This window comes from Hemitrygon akajei, chromosome 9, assembly GCF_048418815.1.
Source record: "Hemitrygon akajei chromosome 9, sHemAka1.3, whole genome shotgun sequence".
Lineage (NCBI taxonomy): Eukaryota > Metazoa > Chordata > Chondrichthyes > Myliobatiformes > Dasyatidae > Hemitrygon > Hemitrygon akajei.
The window spans coordinates 33654150-33675885 of NC_133132.1; the positions used below are offsets into that span (position 1 = coordinate 33654150).

Sequence of the window (21736 nt, forward strand, 5' to 3'; positions counted from 1 at the left end):
CATGGAGCTTAGAAAAATAGAGGGCTACGGGTAACCCTAGTAATTTCTAAGGCAGCACAACTTTGTGGGCCGAAGGGCCTTTATTGTGCTGTAGGTTTTCTATGTTTCAAAGAACTGAGTTCACGAAGGAAAGTCCAGTACCCAAAACCAATCATCACTGGAGCTGATCCAGCTGCTCATAAGTTGCAGGCCACAGCCTCAGTTCAGTGCAGAGTGACAAGTAAATCTCATGGAGCAGCAAGCTGAACCAGCCTATCCCTTGACTTCTGCCCCAACACCCTGATCTTTGCAATCTGACCCAGTGCCAAAAACATCCAACCTCCGGTCGTTCCTCTCTCTCAGACTCAGGCCCTTGTTGGTTTGCTACACTCTCGGGCCCGGACCTCACCACCTCAATTCAGTCTTGCCTTGGTTCTGCCACATCGAAGAGCCTCCAAGTCCGTTCCAGCAATGGTGCCAAACACTGGCTCAATCCACACTCTTGGGCCCAGGCCCCAACACCTCAATTCAAAGTAAAACTGTCGGTAGATTTTCTCCCCCCAGTTTGTTTATTGTTTCCTTCTTTATATTTGGTACTGTAGCAATGCCAGGCAGGATAACTGAATGCTCATTTTGCAGGATGTGGAAGGCAGGGATCTTTAGTGTCCCTGACACAACTCTAGCTGCAGCTTTTGATACTCTGTGTTAAGGAGACGGAGTTGGATAAATTCCGGCGGCTGGGGGGAGGGGGGGCAGAGGTGATAGATAGGACATATAGAGAGGTAGTTACACCCAAGGTGCAGGACACAGGAGACTTGGTGACAGTTAGAAAGGGGAAAGGTGTTAAACAGCCAGCACAGAGTACCCCTGTGGCCAACCCCCTCAAAAACAAGTATACCACTTTGGGTAGTGTTGCAGGGAATGACCTACCAGAGGAAAGTCACAATGGTCAAGTCTCCAGTACTGAGTCTCACTCTGTGACACAGAAGGGAAGGGGAAAGCAGAGGTGAGCTATGGTGATAGGGGATTCGTTAGTTAGGGGAACAGAAAAGAGATCTTTGGTCAGGAATGAGATTCCTGGATGGTATGTTGCCTCCCGGGTGCTAAGATCTGGGACAGGTCGGATTGGATCCTCAGTATTCTTAAATGGGAGGGTGAGCAACCAACGTGATCCATGTATGTACCAATGACATAGCTAGGAAGAGTGACAAGGTTCTGTAAAGTGAGTTCAGGGAGTAAGGTTCTAGGTCAAAGGACAGGACCTCCAGGGTTATGATCTCAGGACTGTTACCTGTGCCATGTGCTAGTGAGGCCAGAAATAATAGGAAGATCAAACAGTTTAACATTTAGCTAAGGAGTTGTTGTAGAAGGGAGGTGTCAAATTTTTTAGGCTCCCTTTCAGGGAAGGTAGGACGTGTACCGAAGAGACGGATTGCACCTGAACTGGAGGGGACCAATATCCTGGCAGTAAGGTTTGATAGTGCTGCACAGGGGAGGGTGTGGCTGGACTAGAGTTGCAGGGAGATAGGAACCAGAGTGCCAAAACATATACTGGAGAGGTTGTGGATACAGATCTTGTTAAGACCTCAGATAAAGCCAGGAATCAAAAGGTTGAGTGTGGTGCAACTAATGTCCCTGAGCTGCGTAAATTTCAATGCAAGAAGCATTGTAGGAAAGGCAGATGAGCCCAGGGTATGGATCAACACCTGGAATTATGAGACTTGGTTGCAGGAGGGGCAGGACTGGCAGCTCAATATTCTGGTCTTCTGTTGTTTTAGACATGATAGAAGGGGAGGGATTAAAGGAAGAGGGATGGCATTACTATTAAGGGAAAATGTCATGGCAGTGCTCTGCAGAACAGACTGGAGAACTGGTGTAAGTAAGGTATTATGGGTGGAACTGAAAAATAAGAAAGGTATGACCGTGTTATGGTACTATATTATAGACCACCCAACCATCTGTGGGATTTAGAGAAACAAATTTGTAGAGAGATCGCAGACTGTTGCGAGAAACAAAAGATTGTTATAGGAGATGATTTTAACTTTCCACATATTGACTGTGACTCCCAGTCTGTAAAAGGACTAGATGGGATAGAGATAGTCAAATGTGCTCAGGACAAAGTTTCCTTAACCAGCACATACAGATCTGCAATTAGAGAATGTGATCATAATGCCATTAGTTTTAAATTACCGTAGATGTCGGATTATAAGCCGCTACTTTTTTCCCACGCTTTGAACAGCTTTGAACACTGCGGCCTTTACTACGGTGCGGCTAATGCATGATTTTTTTTCATGCCGCCAAAAACATTTTGCCTCGTAACAGTAGACCAATAAAATTGAAGAGTAGTTCACAGAGGTCCAATGAAATTGTACGATAAATCAAGCGCACTTTCACAATTAAATTATTGTAAATCAGTCATTTGTACTCACCCTCATCAACATGGAAAACACTCGAAGAAAAGCATTGTGCTGCCTTTATGGCAGTTATTTAGTTTATAATATTTTCGCTTAGTAATTCATTTGTTAGTATTTTCTAGTTGAATAAAGTATCTATCTATTTGTTTTCTGTACATCCCGGGATACTATGACATCACATCCGGTTTTGCCGCGGTCTTGTGGGAAATACCGGTTTGCGATAGCACATTAGACCCGAGCACGTTAGCCGAGCACGTTAGACCCGAGCACGTTAGACCCGAGCACATTAGCCGAGCACGTTAGACCCGAGCACGTTAGACCCGAGCACGTTAGACCCGAGCACGTTAGACCCGAGCACGTTAGACCCGAGCACGTTAGACCCGAGCACGTTAGACCCGAGCACATTAGACCCGAGCACATTTTAGCCGAGCACGTTAGACCCGAGCACGTTAGACCCGAGCACGTTAGACCCGAGCACATTAGACCCGAGCACATTAGACCCGAGCACATTAGACCCGAGCACATTAGACCCGAGCACATTAGACCCGAGCACATTAGACCCGAGCACATTAGACCCGAGCACATTAGACCCGAGCACATTAGACCCGAGCACATTAGACCCGAGCACATTAGACCCGAGCACATTAGACCCGAGCACATTAGACCCGAGCACATTAGACCCGAGCACATTAGACCCGAGCACATTAGCCGAGCACGTTAGACCCGAGCACGTTAGACCCGAGCACGTTAGACCCGAGCACGTTAGACCCGAGCACGTTAGACCCGAGCACGTTAGACCCGAGCACGTTAGACCCGAGCGAAAACGCTGCTTTTAAGTTAAAGGCATTTGCAATATGTATTTGTTTATGTTACCATACGGATTTAATTAAAAGTTAAAAAATCCTCACGTGTAATATCTTTCTGTGTAAATAACTCATATTACAACGTGGGACACCTGCCGCCTAAAATCCGGTGCGGCTTGTACAAGTACAAAATTGATTTTCTTTCTAAAATTAGAGCCAGCGGCTTTTAATCAGGTGCGCTCTGTAGTGCGAAATCTACGGTAAGTATGGAAAAGGATAGGTCTGGTCCGCAGGTTGAGATTCTAAAATGGAGAAAGGCCAATTTTGATGGTATCAAAAATGACTGGGGAACTGAATTAAACAGTGATTGGCACATATAGAAGAAGAATTTACCTTTTCAAAACTCACAACCAATCTTCATTAACAAAGGTAATATTAAGTTCTCTCTCCCAATCTTGTTTATTCTTTAGTGACAGGTTCTCTTTTTGTAGTAAAAATAAATTATAAATTCTACCAGTGGAACCTCTCACTAAAGGATTCAATTTCAAAATGGTATCCAACAAATCAGATTCTTGCAAATATGGAAACTTAGATATTGTTGTAAAAATTGTCTAACCTGAAGATATTGCAACAAGTGTGTATGAGCGAGAGAATATTTGTTAATTAACTCTTCAAAAGTCATCAATCGACCATCACAAAATAAATCTGTAAAAGAACGGATCCCTTTATTTCTCCATATGAGAAAAATGGGATCGGTTACTGAAGGTTTAAATAAAAAGTTTCGATATAAAGAACTAGACAATTTAAGTTGCTTAAAATTTTTTAAATTGCGAAACTGAAACCAAATCTGTAAGGACTGTTTAATAACAGGGTAAAGATTTAAATTTGGGATTTTAGAGAGCTGTAAAGGTAATGGAGCTCCTAATATTGAGGATCAAAATTGTTTAAAATTGTTCACCATTATTATTTAACAAAGGAGAGACTATCTAAATTATTTCCTAGTATCAACAACTACTGCAATAGGTGTAAAAGTGAAGTAGCTACTTTGTCACATACGTTCTGGTCATGTTCTTCATTAAAATCGATTTGGAAATCTTTATTTTCTACAATTTCTAAAGCTCTGAAAATTAATTTACAACCTAATAGGTTCTATTTGGAATAGTTCCGAATCATATTCGGGGTATTTCATCTTCAGATCAACATGTTACATTATTGGCAAGAAGGACTATTCTATTCAAAATGATTGGGGAAGGCTCTTTTCTGCCAAAGGAGTACTTGGTAAGTGACTGGCCTTCAAAATAGAAATTTTGAGAGTACAAAGCTTGTAATTTTCTGTCAGAATAAAAGGTAGAACTTTAAGGAACCTTCGTTTTCAAAAGATATTGAGGTCCTGGTTAAGGAAAAAATAGAGGTACATAGAAGTTATAGGCAGGTAGAAACAAATAAGATGCTTATGGAGTATAAGAAATGTAAGAGAACACTTAGAAAAATCAGGAGAGCTAAAAGAAGGTGAAGGAGAATCCCAAGGGATTCGACAGATATTTTAACAGCAAAAGGATTGCAAGAGATTAAATTGGTCTTCTGGAAGATTAGAATGGTAATCTATTTGTAGAGCCAAAGGAGATGGGGGAGATCTTAAATGGATTTTTTGCATCTGTACTTACTTGGAAAACAGACACATATATAGACTCTAAGTTTAGAGGCAAAGCAGCAACAAGTTCATGGACCCAATACAGATTACAGAGGAGGAGACACTGGCTGTCTTGAGGCAAATTAGGGTGGATAAATCCCAAAGTCTGATGTTTCCTCAGACCCTGTGGAAAGCAAGTGCAAGAATTGCAGGGGCCATAGCAGAGAAATTTAAATTAACCTTAGTGACAGGTGCGGTACTGGAGAATTGAAGGATAGCTAGTGTTGTTCTGCTGTTTAAGAAAGGATCTAAAAATAAACTGGAAATTATAGGCCGATGAGCCTGACATCATTATTGGCAAAGTTACTGAAAGGTATTCTAAGAGATGGGATATATGAGTACTTGGATAGACATGGACTAAATAGGGATAGTCGCATGGCTTCATGAATGGTAGGTCATGTCTAACCAATCTTATCCTGTTTTTCGAGGAAGTTACTAGGAAGGTTGATGAAGACAAGGCAGTGGATGTTGTCTACATGGACTTCAGCAAGGCACTTAACAAGGTCCTGCATAGAAGGTTGGTCACAAAGGTTCAGATGCTCATCATTCAAGATGACGCTGTAAATTAGATTAGACACTGGCTTTGTTGGAGAAGCCACAGGGTGGTAGTAGATGGTTGCCTCTCTGACTGAAGGCCTGTGAATAATGGAGTGCTACAGGGATTGGTGTGGGTTCATTGTTGTTTGGCATCTATATCAATGATCTGGATGATAATGTGGTAAACTGGATCAGCAATTTGTGGATTACACCAAATTTGTATAGGCACGTGGATGGTTGGATATGGGAGGCTATGGTCCCCGTGCAGGTCGATGGGAGTAGACAATTTAAATGGCTCAGCACAGGCTAAATGGGCTGAACGTCCTGTTCCTTTGGTGTATTTTTCTATCACTATGTACTGTATATGAAGGTATTTGAAAGACCACATTCCACTTGTAGTTTATTCATAAGTTAACCCCCCACTGGCCGTCTTGTCACGCAGTGACATCAGCGCCAGACTCCGGAGCAAAGATTCCTGAGTTTGAACCCACTTGGGCTGCTCCCAGGCACACTTTCCATCTGTGCCGGGTTGAGTGTCGAGCTCGCAACTCGGCCTCATGAAAAGAAAAACAACTGCGCTGTGAGAAGGACGTGGGGGACCACTCACAGAATCTTTCCTCCAAGACAACCACTTGAAAAAAAAAGTGGTCGTCAAGGCTCTGACAGAGTATGGCACACAAAAAAAACACCCATATATTTAACATGATATACTTGAGCATTTCCTGTTTTATAAAGAATGCAACATTATAAAATGTTTTTGTTTTAATAGGAGTACAGATATGGCCTTGTAAATTCACATTGTAAATAACTTGCACTAGTGCAATGAATGGCTTGAGAAGCTTAAACAAGGAACACAATATGCTAGGGCCCTGCATGAACCATTTTGCAAACTGCTTGTTATCAAAACATTAATTAGAAAGGTCACATCCCAATAAAAAATGCATTAATCCAGAATTCTGATCAGATTCCTTTGTAAGTAAGCAGATTCCAAAGTTTAACCTGTGTAAAAGCAGAAAGGTTGGGAATATGTTGGATTCAGTTTCTAAACTAATTGAATCTCATGCAGGCTGCTACAGAAGTCTGCAGTTTCACTGTCTAATGCAAAAAGCAGAATGACACATTGAAGAACTGTTATCTTTCTCACATCAAAACTGGTAAAAGTCATCCGACGACATATGTCGGTGATCAAAAATTTGATTCTCAATCCTGAGCAGAGATCAAGAAAAATCTAAGAAGTAAAATTAAAGATTTTTGGGAAAAAATGTAACTCTGGGCAGCAGTCATACCTTCCATTTGTTTCTCCTGCTGCTGTTGTAGCAACAGCTGTAGTTCCCTTTCTTTGCGTCTGAAGGCATCTTGTTTTTGTCTGATTCTACGGTGCAATTCTTCGTCATCTGTATCTGAGGATTCAGAGGCTCTCTCACTTCTCTCATCTTCACTGTCAGATCCATACCCGCCCAGTCCACCTGCACATAAAAACCCCAGTTTCTTTCACAGTGGAAATCAAACACATGTTTTTAAGCACATTGTACATTTAGTTTATTATGTACTTGGTTTGATTTATTCAAATCCTGAACCACTGAAAGTCTTTCTACATTATGGCAGAATACATTTCAATAATATGATCAAAGCCACATTATCCAAAAAAACACACTGAACAAAAACATCCAGTTCGGAGCTCCTGACAGTAATTTAAAATATAAAAGTTTAAATTTAACATTGTGGAAAGAAAACTCAGAATGGGGATGTAGCTAAACTGGGGTAGTAACAACTCAACTGGGGCAGCGTGGTAGTGTAGCGGTTGCGTGACCCTTGTGAGCATTAATCTGTGGCAATCCTGTATTTTTAACAGACCATAACACATAGGAGCAGAATTAGGCCATTCAGCCCCTTGAGTCTGCTCCACTATTCCATCATGGCTGATTCATTATCCCTCTCAACCCCATTCTCCTGCCTTCTCCAAGTAACCTTAGACGCGTCGACTAAACAAGAGCCTATCAAACTCAGCTTTAAATCTGCTCAATGCTTTGGCCTCCACAGCGGTCTGAGGCAATGAATTCCAGATTCACTACACTCTCGCTAAAGAAATTCCTCCTCTTCTCTATTCTAAATGGACAACTCTCTATTCCTCTGGTCCTAGACTCCCTCACTTTCTCTCCACGTCCATACTATCTAGGTCTTTCAATATTCGGTAGGTCTCAATGAGATTCCACCCCCCCCCCCCCTCACCCCATTCTTTTAGAATCCAACAAGTAATGGCTTATTTGAAGACATTTAAGCTATGCAGGTCTGGAGCATCTCCAGATGACTTGATATGTAAATCCATCTGTGCTTCTCAGATGACAACTTCCCCCAATTTTAACTCAATCTGCTGTCATCGAATTCAACAGCAGCTCCTGAGAAATTATTTACGATTTTAGTGGGAAGAGAAACAAGGCACTAATATTTTTGAACCTTGACTATCATTTACCCTTCCACAGGAAACCGTGCATGAAGACAAATCTGGGAAAGGTACAAATGGGCTGCAAGTCCCTATCAACTGCAACCAGTCACAACTCACTGGCTTAAGGAAAGAAAACAAAGTCAACCACAAAATAATACTTTTTAAACAATTAAAATTATTATGTTCAACTTTAGCCTAACTAAAGTAAATATATTTTCTTCAAAGCTAGGCTAACCCTTTTATAAAGGTAAATATTTCTTGATAGTTTCAATAAAAATGGTTCAGTGAATATTATTTATTATTTTGAAGTATTTTTCAAGTTTGACACGGGCCATATTTGCTAAACGAAGAAGGGAAATAAAAAGCACTACTTGACAAGATTTCCTATTTTTCAGTAACGGAAAGTTATTACTTCTGAGACTTCTTTGTAAATAAACATTCCTGGTAAACAAAAAAAATGCAGACAGGAGTCACTGTAATACAGGATTAACAAAAAGAAAGCTAAATTATGATTATTTTTGAGTAGTGGCAACATTAATAATACAGATAGACTATCCAGGAAAATGCTTAACATTATGAAGAGCAGTTCATTCCCTGCAATATATAATTACAAATGCAGGCACAGATTCCCAAATTTTATTTTGGGACAGTGGAAATATTAAGTCATTATTTCCTTAGTGATGGATATTTTAAATAACACAATTCAACAATTAATTTGTCTAAGCAACCTTATTCTGTGGAAGTTATAGCTTTTGTAATACACATTCACAACAAAAGTAGTACTGCCACCAAAAATAAGGGTATCACATATTTAAAGCTTCTTGGCTCCCCCACAGTAACTGGCACTGTTGTACAGTCAGAGTTGTACAGCATATAAACAGGCCCTTCACCCTACTAGGTCCACACACACTAATCCCATTTTTCTGAATTTGGTCCTGCTATGCTTTGCCTATTCAAGTGCAACTCTAAATGCAGCGATTGTATCTCATGTCACTATCACCTCTGCTGGTTAGTTCCAGATGTCAACCGCTTACTATATAACCCTCAAATCCCGTTGACAATTCCTTCCTCTCTACTTAAACCTATCCCATCTTATTTTTGATACCTTTACCTTGCATACTCTTTGCTAACAATGCCTCTTACAATTTTATACACTTCTAACAGGTCACCTCTCAGTCTCCTTTGATCCAGGGATAACAAGCCCAACGTAACCAATCTCTCCCTACAAGTCCTCCAATCCAAGCAGCATCCTAGTGAATCCCCTCTGCATTCTTTTGAGAGCAGATGGGACAATTTGCACCATGCACTGAGGGGAAGAACACATGTTGGGAAATTAATCTGTTCTGGAATGTCAGCCAGACCGCTTGGTTGCTAGCATTGTCGAAACATTACAAGCAATGTTTTCATAAGTTTATACAGGAAGCTGCACCTGGATAAGAAAACAAACTCAAAAATGCATAATTGTCACCTTTTGATCAGTATAATGTTCATGATGACAGTTAAAAAGTACAAAGGAACACACACACATTTAAATTGTGAACAAACCCCCTTTCTCCCATTACCCCTGTTTTCTTACAAATGATGTTACTTACCAAGTCCAGTTAGAGAAGCCAGTGCACTGGACTGCGCCAGCTGTTTTGCAGGAGCTTTGTATCACATCAACAACAGGAACAACATGTTAACACTTTTTCAAAGTCATGATTTTCTATGGCATTGCAAAACTGTACTACTACAGCTGCTTTGCAAGGGAGAGAAGAAACATTATAAACAAAAAGATCCATTCAAGAGCACAGTGCTTCACATAACAGGCACATTTTTAAAACAATTTTATATTACCTAAAACAAAATTAGTTAGCATCTACTAACATGAAATGTAAGGCGTGCTTCTCTAATAATGCACCATCAACTAAGAAGGAATAAAAGGATTTTTATCTTGTGTGGTATTTTAAATATGGTAGGAGATACACTTTTCAAAAATAAATCTTCTGATAATTTTCCAGCATTTAGGGAAGCAAGACCTGAAAATATAGTGAAATGCTGACATTAAAAATAAGTTTTACATCTCAATGTGGAAATACTATATACACTTGACAGCAAATTGTTAAAGAATAGGATGATTATATCACATTAAGCTATAATTAGATCAATTTTTGACCCTTAAAGTCAAAAGTGCGTACATCTTAAAAATATGCACTGCATTTATAATCCAAGAAACATAGTTCAGTTTACTACTGAACTATTGCACTGTGATTGTGCACTAATAGAGACAGATCACTGTAAATGTATTACACTATTGTGGAACACGACAAACTTAAATCCATCATGGTGGTGATGAAACCAATCAAATCTTAATGGATATTGAAGACAGACTCCAAATTTGCTAAATTCAATAAAGGGACCTGCAATTTATTCTCATTTGTAACCAAGAAAAAAAAAACTGTCTAAGAAATTGCATTAATTCCGGAACTATCAGGATAACTGCTGTAGTTTTACCAGAATAAAAGAAATTCATTTTTTTTTTTACTATTAATTTACTGAAATAATGTTAGAACAAATCCAAGCTTCTTTTTGAATGGTTACACTTAATAACTCTCAGGAATATCAGAGAACCCAAAACTTCCTTCTATGGACATAATTTCCAGATCACAACAGCTGAAAACCTGTTTAGTAATGCATTTTAGACAAATATCATTGGTGTTTCAAGTATTGGGATATTTTGAAATTTTAGATTTTCAAATTTGGTGAGAGTATTACAGTTTTGTTAACTGAAAATATTTGTTTTGTGTACAGTAAAATCCCATTTAACCAAACCATTGAAACAAGTCTCAATTAACCAGAGACTTGAATCTTAAAACAGACCATGAAAAATCATTTGACTAATAGAGATCCTGAAAGTCTTCTGAAACAATTAAAGAGATCAGTGATCAACCGTAAATAATTTGTAAACTAATTAAAATACACAATGCATGGGCATCTGTGAATTTCAAACATATTTCTTTTATTTTGCTAGCTTGCTGCCAAGGAATGTATTCATATTACTTGGTGCATGTAGTCAAAGGAATTTCCTACAAGACTCTATGCCAACAGACAGATTTGCATCCTGACATCTAGGCTGATTGTTAATCTAATAAGCTGCTAAACTTTTGAACTATGCTCCAAAACTGTGGAATTAAGTAATTAAAAACTATAAAGGATACATTCAGTTGACACTTTTAAACATCAGCAAAAACATATTTAACCTTGCTTTTAACTAACATCTTTTTATTTTGATTTTTTATTTCATTTTAATGGTTGCACTTTATCTCATTGTAAAGCACTTTGAACTCTGTATGAGAAGTGCTCCATAAATAAGTTATTATTATTATTAAAATGTAGTTTGTAAACCATGAATGAAAACGCAGGGTAAAGCAATTTTTTAAATGTCTTGCACTGTCCTGTTGCCGCCAAGCACACATTTCACAACATGTCAGTGGTAACAAACTTAGTTCTGATTCTGTTCTGCACATTCCTCCCCCACCTTCTCTCACTGAAAACTAACTTACAACTTTATATTTTCCCTTCTGACAGAGGGAACACAGGCCTCTGGCCACAGGCCTGAAACATTGACTGTTTCTCTCCTCACAGATGCTGCCTGACTGCTGAGTTTCCCCAGCATTTCCGCATTTTGTTTCACAATTCCAGCACCTACAGTTTTTTAAAAAATGATTTTCAGAAATCATTTATCAGCCTTACAGATTATAAAGAACTATAAATTTTAAAAATACTGTACCCTTAAATAAAAAGTTATTAATTTAATTTGTAGGAATTAAATTTGATGGATCATCCATTCCATCAATTGTGTATTCACACATATTTCACATATCAAAACTACTTATTAATTCAGAATTAAGTTTAATATTTTATTTTTATTTCATTTAGAGATACGGTACAGAACAGGCCCTTCTGATCCAACAAGCTGCAACACTCAGCAACACACTGATTTAACCCTAACCTAATCACAGGACAATTTACAATAACCAATTAACCTATTTCCAGCATCTGCAGATTTCCTCGTGTTTGAACCTATTAACTGGTATGTCTTTGGACTATGGGAGGAAACCAGAGCACCTGCAGGAAAGACACGTGGTTCACAGGGAGAACAAACAAACTTTCTTACAGAGGACGCCAGAAATGAACTCTAAGCTCTGACGTCCTTGAGCTGTAATAGCGTTGCACTAACCGTTCCACTACCACTAGCATTGGTAGATATCACTGGCACATGTCAAGAAATTTGTTGTTTTGCGGCAGCAGTACATTGCAATACATAATAAAAACTATAAATTATAATAATAATAAATATATTTAAAATTTTAAATTAATTTAGTACAAAAAAAAACACAGAAAGAAAATACATAGTGAGGTGTATGAGTTTATTGTCCATTCAGAAATGTGATGATGAAGGGGAAGAAGCTATTCTCGAAACATTGACTATTACTCTATTTACTGAAGAATTAAGTTACGATGGAGAATGGAAAATAATTGTCAATTCATGGAATAAGGTAAAGTAGCATGAGAAGAAGCTCACTGATGCATAAACAGGTCAAATATTCTATTTAGTCACTGGAAAAATTACATATTCCTAATAGTTAAATTTATTGCTCTTAGCTTCCTATTTTTCTTATCAACCTTTGCCAAAAAAATTAGCTCAAAGTGGAATAACTAATACAGCAGCAGATCTGCAGGCATATTTCACTCTACCTTCCTAAATTCTAGCCTGACACATTTTGCATTTCCTGTTTTTTAAAAAATTTACAGACACAGCACAGAATAGGCCCTTCTGGCCTTTCGAACCACACCCAGCAAACCACCGGTCCAACCCTATCCTAATCCAGGACAATGACCAATTAACCTGCTAACTGTACGTCTCTGGGCTGTGGTAGGAAACAAGAGCACTCGGAGGAATTCCACGCACACATGGGGAGGATGTGCAAACTTGTTTACAGAGAAGGCCAGAATTGAACGCTGAACTCTCATGCCCCGAAATGTAATGGCGTTACATTTAACTGGTACACCACTGTGGCTTTGTTGGAATTCAGTCCACAATGGTCTGTCTCAGCTGCTGAACACTGAAACTAAATCAGAATCCTTGCTTGCTTCACTTCCATATTCCACAAATGTTTGATTTAATGAGGTTTTACTGTAACATTTATTCACATCTGCCATTTTAATTGTAAATCTGTATCATAGGGTGTGTAATAAATGTGAAAAATGTTAATTTGAGAGTGGATTACTTCTCAGGAATAAATGCAATTTTCTTCAACTTTCTTTAACATTTTATATCTACTGTCAAGCATAAAAAATGTGAATTGCAAAATACATCATGTCTTAAGGAATTAACATCTGTTGCAGACAATATGCTTCAACTTTTGTTATATTATACAATTCATTTAATTAAAAATACTCAAAGATTTCAAGTACCTTTCGTGGCTTTACGATGGGCTTCTCTGGCAACATAATATATCTCTTCATTTGTTACTTCCAAAAGTACCTCTGTAAGCAGCATCTTCATCATTATCATCTGGGATCAAGATTTAAATAAACACCACATTAAAACATGGGCTCAGAAGGAAGCGTAATACACTTGATAGAGGTATTTAAGATGATTAACAAGCATAGATTGGTTGGATAACCAGAGGCTTTTTCCCAGGGCGAAAATAATTAATACCAGGGAGCATAATTTTAAGGTGACTGGAGGAAAGTATAGGGTGGATGTTAAAGGTAATTTGTGTTCTTTTGGAACACCCTGCCAGGGACGGTGGCATTGGCAGATACATTACAGGCATATAAGGAACTCTTGGATAGGCACATATGGAAGATAAAAAATGAGGAGCTATGCAGGTGGGAAGGGTCTTGGAGGTGGTTAAATTTTGGTGCAACATCATGGGCCGAAGGGTGTGCACTGGGCTGTAGAGTTCTATGTTCTAAAGCAGCAAACAAACCATTACTTTTAGAGATTTGGCAATTGTCAGTGTATTGCATCAAACTTTTCATTTAACAATTCCACGTCGATACACCAGAACCTTGCCAGTGAAGCAACAGTGTTTGTTGCTAATCTGGACGAGTTTTCTTTGGCGATATCTATGACATTGTCAGCCTTATTCTCAACTTATGTTGCTGCTGAGACTATACTTTAAGGGACACCTGGTACAGCACAACTATAATGTCATGCTGGTTGAGCATCCCAATCACAAAGAATTTTCACACACATACATCCAAACTTTTTCCAAGAACAACTTTCAGCCAAGCAAATTCCAAAATATTTACATGAAGTAATTATAACCTTTACAAATGATGTCTGTACATTTCCACAAGGCAGCTTCCCATGCAATAATTATGGTTTAATGTGCAATTTAAAAATTAATTCCTCATGCAACAAGGTGTAATATTCTTGGGTAATTTACAGTAAAAATTATTTGCAACACTGAAGCTCATATCAGAACATTAATTTCTAACAGATGTTGAAGCTGGATACAACAGGGGAAAAGATTTAAAAGGTACCCGAAAGACAATTATTTCCAGTGTGTGGTAGTTATATTTAGTTTTTATTTTATTTAGAGAATCAGCATGGTGACAAGGCCTTCTCAACCAACGAGCCTATGCTGCCCAATTACACACGTGACCAACTAAACTACTAACCAGTACATATTTGGAACTTGGGAGGAAACCAGAGCACCTGGAGGAAATGCATCTGGTCAAAGGGAGAATATACAAACTCTTTAAAGACAGCGACAGCTACGCTACAATGCTGCCCACATATGGAACAAACTGACAGACCAAGAGGTAGAGGCAGGTATAATTATGATACTTAAGGCGTAGGTAGGAACAGTTCAGGCGCAAATGGGACTAGCTCATGTAGACACCCCAGCTCGCAAGGACAAGTTGGGCCAAAGGGGAAGTTTCCATGCTGAATGACTACTAACACCATGGACCTTACAAATAAGCAGCAAATTATTGACAGCAACTTTTTTACATTTCTGCATTTAGCTGTGCCTAAAATGCCTGGCAGCTTCACAGCATTACAGTGATGAATGGTGGTAGTCGTGCTATCATTGTAACAATAATAATTAAGTTGCACTGACAATAACTAGCAAAGTGACCATAAGACATAAGAGCAGAATTAGGCTATTCCGCACATCGATCCTACTCCTCAATTCCATCATGGCTAACTTATTATCCCTCTCAACCTCAGTCTCCTGCCTTCTCTCCATAAACTTTGAATCCCTTACTAATCAAGAACCTATTAACCTTCGCTTTAAATGTACTCAATTACTAGGCCTCCAGAGCCATCTGTTGCAATGAATTCCACAGATTCACCACAACCTAGCTAAAGAAATTCCTCCTCATCTCTGTTCTAAAAGGACATCCTTGTGTTGAGGCTGAATCTTCTGGTCATAGACTCCCTCACTATAGGAAACATCCTTCCACATCCACTCTATCTAGGTCATTTAATATTTGATAGTTTTCAATGAGAAGCCCCTCGTTCTTCTGAACTCCAGCAAGCACAGGCCCAGAGCCATCAAGCACTCCTCATACATTAACCCTTTCATTCCCAGATCATTCTCATGAACCTCTTCATGTGTGCCATAAATAGGATCAAAATGACAATTTTTAAAATTGCAGACAATTTGGAAACATTTTCCGTTGCTTCTACTTAGCAAATATGTAAATTATTTAAAAATTAATTGCCATGAAAAGAGATTTTAAATATCTTGGATAGTTGATCACATTATCACTTACACAAGGAAGTAAACCATAGTATAAACTTTGCGACAGTGTAGAGAATTTCTGATTGGATGCATTAAAATTAATTAAAATAAAGTTGCAAGGAAGAAAAAAGCATGACTAATATTGTAGGAGGTACAACAGTTATAAGGTTTAAAGAATTTAACATCAGATTTTACAGCTATTTTACACTTCACTTCTATATTGTGAAGACATTAATTTCCCTTGGTCTGAATTCTATAATGTCTTCACTTCTTTTCCATTTGGACTACTCCTCAATGGTTGATAAATTTTTACTTTTTTGGGGTTAACTTTGTTTCCTAATTTGTAAGACTTAATGTCAAACCCAATGTACAAAAAAAGTAATAGTAACATGCCATCTGAAATTCCTTTTCTTCTTCAGTCATTTCAGGTTCACTCTGTTCTTCCTGGGCTACAGGTGAAGGACTCCTGCTTTGTTTGTCACTGCTTTTCGTTTCAGTCATTTCGTATTCCTCTTCATCATCACTGTCCTAAAACAAAAACCAGGACCCAATAAGTTAATATTTAAAATGATCTGACATCTTTCAAAAGTACAGTTGGCCCTCCATATCCGGGACCCCCTGCGGATACCAAAATTCGAGGATGCTCAAGTCCCTTACATAAAAGCCTAAGAGAGCTCGTAAGGGTGTTACAAAAAGCAAAAATAGCGTTTGTTTTGCAGCGAGCCGTTATAGAGGCAGCGCGCACCCCAAGCAGCGAGTGACGAAAAGTGAAAAAAGCAAAACAACCACTCAGCATCTCAGAGTCAAGCCACTATAGCTTTGAACTGTGTGAGATATTTGCTATGATTGACAGTGCTGCAATGATTGAAGAAAAGTATGACTTTAATTTTGAAAGGCCATGTAGGTTTAGGGCAGGTTTTCAGGATGTTTTGAGTGCTTACAAAGACTTGAATGACAGCTGTCTTCCCCATTCTGGTAAATGAAACTACACTGTACATACATTATTTCTACTTTATATAGACGTGTGTATTTATCATATCATTCCTGCTTTTACTATATGTTAGTGTTATTTTAGGTTTTATGTGTTATTTGGCATGATTTGGTAGGTTTTTTTTGGGCCTGGGAACGCTCAAAAACGCTCTACTTTCGGATAGCAGGGGAAACCTGTACAATGGAAATGCTATGTAAGTAGTTGTTACACTGTATTGTTTAGGGAATAAGAAGAAAGAGAGAGAACTTCTGCGTTTTTGATCCCGATCCGCAGTTGGTTGAATCCGCGGATGCGGAACCCGCAGATACGGAGGGCCGACTGTATTAATATATACTCACCAAATCAGTCGGATAATATGAAAGTACACAAGAGCAAAATAAGGACTTATTTTAATTTTTGATAATAACATTGCTATCAGAAAAATATACAATAATAACATATAGGAGTAGAATTGTGTCTTTCGGCCCAGACTGCTCCGACATTGCATCATGACTGATTTATTATCCTTCTCAATCCCATTTTCCTGCATTCTCCCCATAACCTATGATGCCCTGATTAATCAGGAACCCATTAACATCTACTTGGTCTTCACAGCCATCTGTGGTAATGAATTCCACAGATTCACCATTCTCTGGCAAAGACGCTCCTTTACATCTCTGCGCTAAAAGGACGTCCTCATGCAAAAGTAAGTTGGATCACTGGACAAAGTATTCATCTGATTTTATTTCCTGTATTTTTTTATACAGTCATACAAAAATGAACAGCAGAAAAAAAAACAGGCCCCTTGGTTCATCTCGTCCATGCCGAACCATTTAATTTGCCTCCTCCCACTGACCTGCATCAGGACCATAGCCCTCCATAACACCTACCATCCACGTACCTATTCAAACTTCTCCTGAACACCGAAATCGAGATTGCTTGCACCACTTGCGCTGGCAGCTCGTTCCACACTCTCACGACCATCTGAGTGAAAAAGTTCCCCTTCATGTTCCCCTTAGACTTTTCATCTTTCACCCTTAATCCACGACCTCTGTTTGTAATCCCACCCAACATCAGTGGAAAAAGCCTGCTTGCATTTATCCTATCTAAATCCCTCAATTTTGTAAACCTCTATCAAATCTCCTCTCAATCTTCTATGTCCCAAGAATAAAGTCCTAACTTATTCTATCTTTGCTTATACCTTAAGTCTGCCCGACCTGGCAACATCCTTGTAAATTTTCTCTGTACTCTTTCAACCTTATTTACATCTTTCCTGTAGTTAGGTGACCAAAACTGCACACAATATTCCAAATTAGGCCTCACCAATGTCTTATACAATTCAACATAACAGCCCATCTCCTTTACTCAATACTTTTGATTTATGAAGGCCAATGTGCCCAAAACTTTCTTTACAGCCCTACATACCTGTGACACCACCTTCAAGGAATTTTGGACCTATATTCCCAGATCCCTTTGTTCTACCACACTCTTCAGTGCCCTACCATTCACTGTGCAAGACTCTCCTGCTGGTCCTACCAAAGTGCAACACTTTGTACTTGACTGCATTAAATTCCATCTGTCATTTTTCCAGTGGTCCAGGTCCCACTACAAGCTCTGATAGTCTTCCTCACTGTCCACTACACCCTTAATTTTTGTGTTATCTGCTGTTCCAGTTAACCACATTATCATCCAGATCGTTGATATAATTCTTTATCCTTATAACTGTTGAATTTTTTTTTGTCACATGTCATGCTCTGACCAACACCAGGACAAATTTCTAATATATGTGAACATACACTCCATGCCAACTTATCAGTTACTGCCTTACCCAATAAACTGGCCGTTGATTGTATGTTCATGGTCTTCTGCTGCTATAGCCCATCCACTTCAAGGTTCAACATGTTGTGTGGTCAGAGATGCTCTTCTGCACAACATTGTTGTAATGCTTGATTATTTGAGTCGCTGTCACCTTGAACAGCCTGTCTGGCTATTCTCCTCTGATCTCTCTCATTTACAAGGCATTTTCACCCACAGAACTGCTACTCTTTATTTTCCACACCATTCTCTGTAAACTCTAGAGATTGTTGTGCATGAAAATCCCAGGGGATCAGCAGTTTCTGAGATACTCAAACCAACCCATGTGGCACCAACAATCATTCTACAGTCAGTCACTTGGATCATATCTTCCCTATTCTGATGTTTTGTCTGAACAACAACTGGACTTCTTGACCATGTCTGCATGCTCTTCTGCATTGTGTTGTTGGCACATGATTGGTTGATTATGTATTTGCATTAGGGTTAGGTGTACAACAAAGTGGCTCATTGGTACAAATGGCAAATACAGCTGATCCATGAGTTGACCTTTGGTAATTCAGCAGAATGTTTCATGTCATTGCATCGAGTTTAAGTTTCTCTTCTCAAAGTGATAAAAATTTTGAATGGCAAACAGTGCATAACCCTCCAAGCCGTTAACCCTGTTGCTCCGCACCTCAACTTTCACAAGGCACAGGCAATATTGTTAGTGTAAGCCTCTCTCAGTAAAGACTTTTGCAAAAACCTGTAAACATTCTCTGTTGAAAAGCAAAATGCATGTACTTACAAATTTACTTTTGTGAGGCAACCTTGGTCCATCAGCTTCTTCAGGCACATCTTCGGTGTCTTTTTTGTGTTTCGATGACTGAGCCCGCTCTTTTTCTAATCGTTCTTTCTCAAGCTTTTTCTGCTTCTCCCGCTCCATCTTCTCCAGACCTTCGCGAATCCAAGCTGGCAGTGTTCTGCGTTTCACAGCATCTGCAATAAGGTGCCATTGGACATTCCAGGTAAGACATGTATGTGCAAACCTGGGAATTGCTTTATAAAATAGTACCGACACAAATGTCACATAAGCGTATTATGCATATAGCAACCAGATCGTAAAATAATTGATATTATTCACAATAATATGAAATGAATTCTCGACCAGATTTCCTAATGTCAGTTATAACGTAAAAGGGAATTCTCACTATTACAGATTATTTATTTCCTGAAGAAAAAGAAACAAAATGGAAAAATACCACATCAAGCACCAGAACTATCAGAAATGAAAACTAGTTATTTTATGTGAAAACTACTAAAGGACCTGCAGAAACCTAAATTACATTGCTCTCAACTCAATATACCGGTAGTTAGGGCTGAAATACGTACCAGAAAATTCAACACAAACATTACTCTTGTGCAGAGAAACTGCAAATAGAGCAGAGATGGGATGTGTAAATGTCATAGTTTGGGGTTATTGGGGTTGTACTTTTGGGAAGGTACAAGGTGGTGAAAAAGTGTCAGAGGCCATTATTACTTCATGCACGTCATACCTATTAGTCCAAAACAAAATGAAGCAAAATTCCGCCATACTAAAAAGAAATGTTGCAATAGTAATATATAATAGAGAACTATCAGGTGGGATACCTGGGTAACTGCATCGTTTCGCATGTTAAAAAAAGTGACTATACAAGGACATTGGGGCCAAATTAGATTAATGTTTTAAAGTTACTAAGGAGTTTGATAATGTGAATTATTATCATTATTGGAAAGCCATCAAGCGACCCAAGAAGAATTTTAGTGGAATCTCTTTATACATAAAATGGAAAAAAAATACAAAATTCAATACCACGCAACCAGTGGAAGTGGTGGATGTAGATTTGATTGTAACACTGGATAAGTTCATGGATGGGAGAGGTATGGTCCAGGTGTGGATCGATGGGAGTAGGCAGTCTGGCTTGGACTAGATAGGCAAAAGGGCCCATTTTGGTTCTGTAGTGCGGTATGACTCCATAACTAGATGAAAAAACGAATTGACATTATGAAGAGAGACTTGGGAAGAAGGATGGAAGCTTGGGAAATGGACAGCAATACGTAATTGGAGAGTAAGAAAATTCCAGTTGGATCAAGAAGTCATATTCAGTGTTGTAGACTGTAAGTTGGAAATACTCAGATATTATAAAATAGGATTCTTGTATTGATTGCTGTAGTTGTTTTTGTAGAGAGATGGGGAAATTTCAAGAAATACTATCATAAGATTTCTGCTTTCTGTCAAAATACCCTATCAAACCCCCTTCTCTAACCCTACCTCAGATACTTCTTGTCATTATTTACAACAGTTTCAAGTAAAACGAAGAACAAATCAGTTTTTATGCCCACGTTCTCTCAAGTTGTACTAGAATCCAGGGAATTAATCTTTAATGTAGTGCTGATCCAGTTAAATTAGTAGTATCGTTAGATTTTACTCATTAAGTAATTTACATTAGACTTGCAGGTAACTGGGTGAACTTTTCTAACTGGATAAAGCTTATGAACACATCAATAAGCCAACAGATAATACAAACAAATTTATACCAATTCCTCATGTTCAAAACCACTAAGGTTCTAAATGAAGATGGTCTGAAAGCAGCAATGAACAGTAAGGAGCAGAGTAATTTCAAATACATTTTGGAAAATACTTTTGATTGCTGCTTTCTTGCTCTACTGACTAACCTAGAACTTTTTGTAACATAATAAACATATTAAAAAGTTTAAACACACTAAAGTATTTTGTTCATATACAATCTCCAACAATATTTTGTGTTGGAAGGTTCAGTGTCTCAGAAAACAAGAGGCATCAATTCATAGGCAACACCTCCTCCCATAGATGCTGTCTGGCCTGCTGAGTTCTGCCAGCACTTTGTGTTTTTAGGCATCAATTCATGAAGCTTCTCAAACGTAAGACCACATCTGTTAAATGATAATCTAAAAGGAACCAGACTGTAATCCCTTGAACATGCGAACATGACATTGTACAAACACAGAAACTAAACTTCCCAATTATCACAATCAATAAAGGCAGCACTGTAGTGCAGCAGTTAACATAACACCTTTTGTATCAATGACCTGGGTTCTACTCCCACTGCTACCTGTAAGGAGTTTGCACGTTCTCCTATGACTGAGTGGTATTCTTCCAGGTGCTCAGGTTTTCTCCCACAATCCAAAGATGTTAGGGTTAGTAAACTGTGGGCATGCTACATTGGTGCCAGAAACAAGGTGAAACTTGTGAGCTGCCCCAGCATATCCTTGGACTGTGCTGGTCATTGATGCAAAAGACATACTTCACAAATAAAGTTAAACTGTAAAAATCTTTTTAACAGTG

The 21736-nt window shown here is 38.7% G+C and overlaps 1 protein-coding gene across 6 annotated transcripts in view; it reads right to left on the reverse strand.

Annotated features, from left to right (window-relative positions):
• The window catches only part of pnisr (PNN-interacting serine/arginine-rich protein), a 40903-nt gene that overhangs the window by 3970 nt on the left and 15197 nt on the right, over positions 1 to 21736 (reverse strand). For 3 of the 6 annotated variants that reach the window (XM_073055741.1, XM_073055739.1, XM_073055740.1), the window contains exons 6-10: positions 19181 to 19371; positions 16005 to 16139; positions 13324 to 13423; positions 9459 to 9512; positions 6710 to 6889 (exon numbers count right to left, since the gene is read on the reverse strand). In XM_073055741.1, the coding sequence (XP_072911842.1) occupies positions 6710 to 6889; positions 9459 to 9512; positions 13324 to 13423; positions 16005 to 16139; positions 19181 to 19371 (660 nt within the window). The other 3 variants (XM_073055743.1, XM_073055742.1, XR_012100200.1) reach the window with 3 other exon arrangements.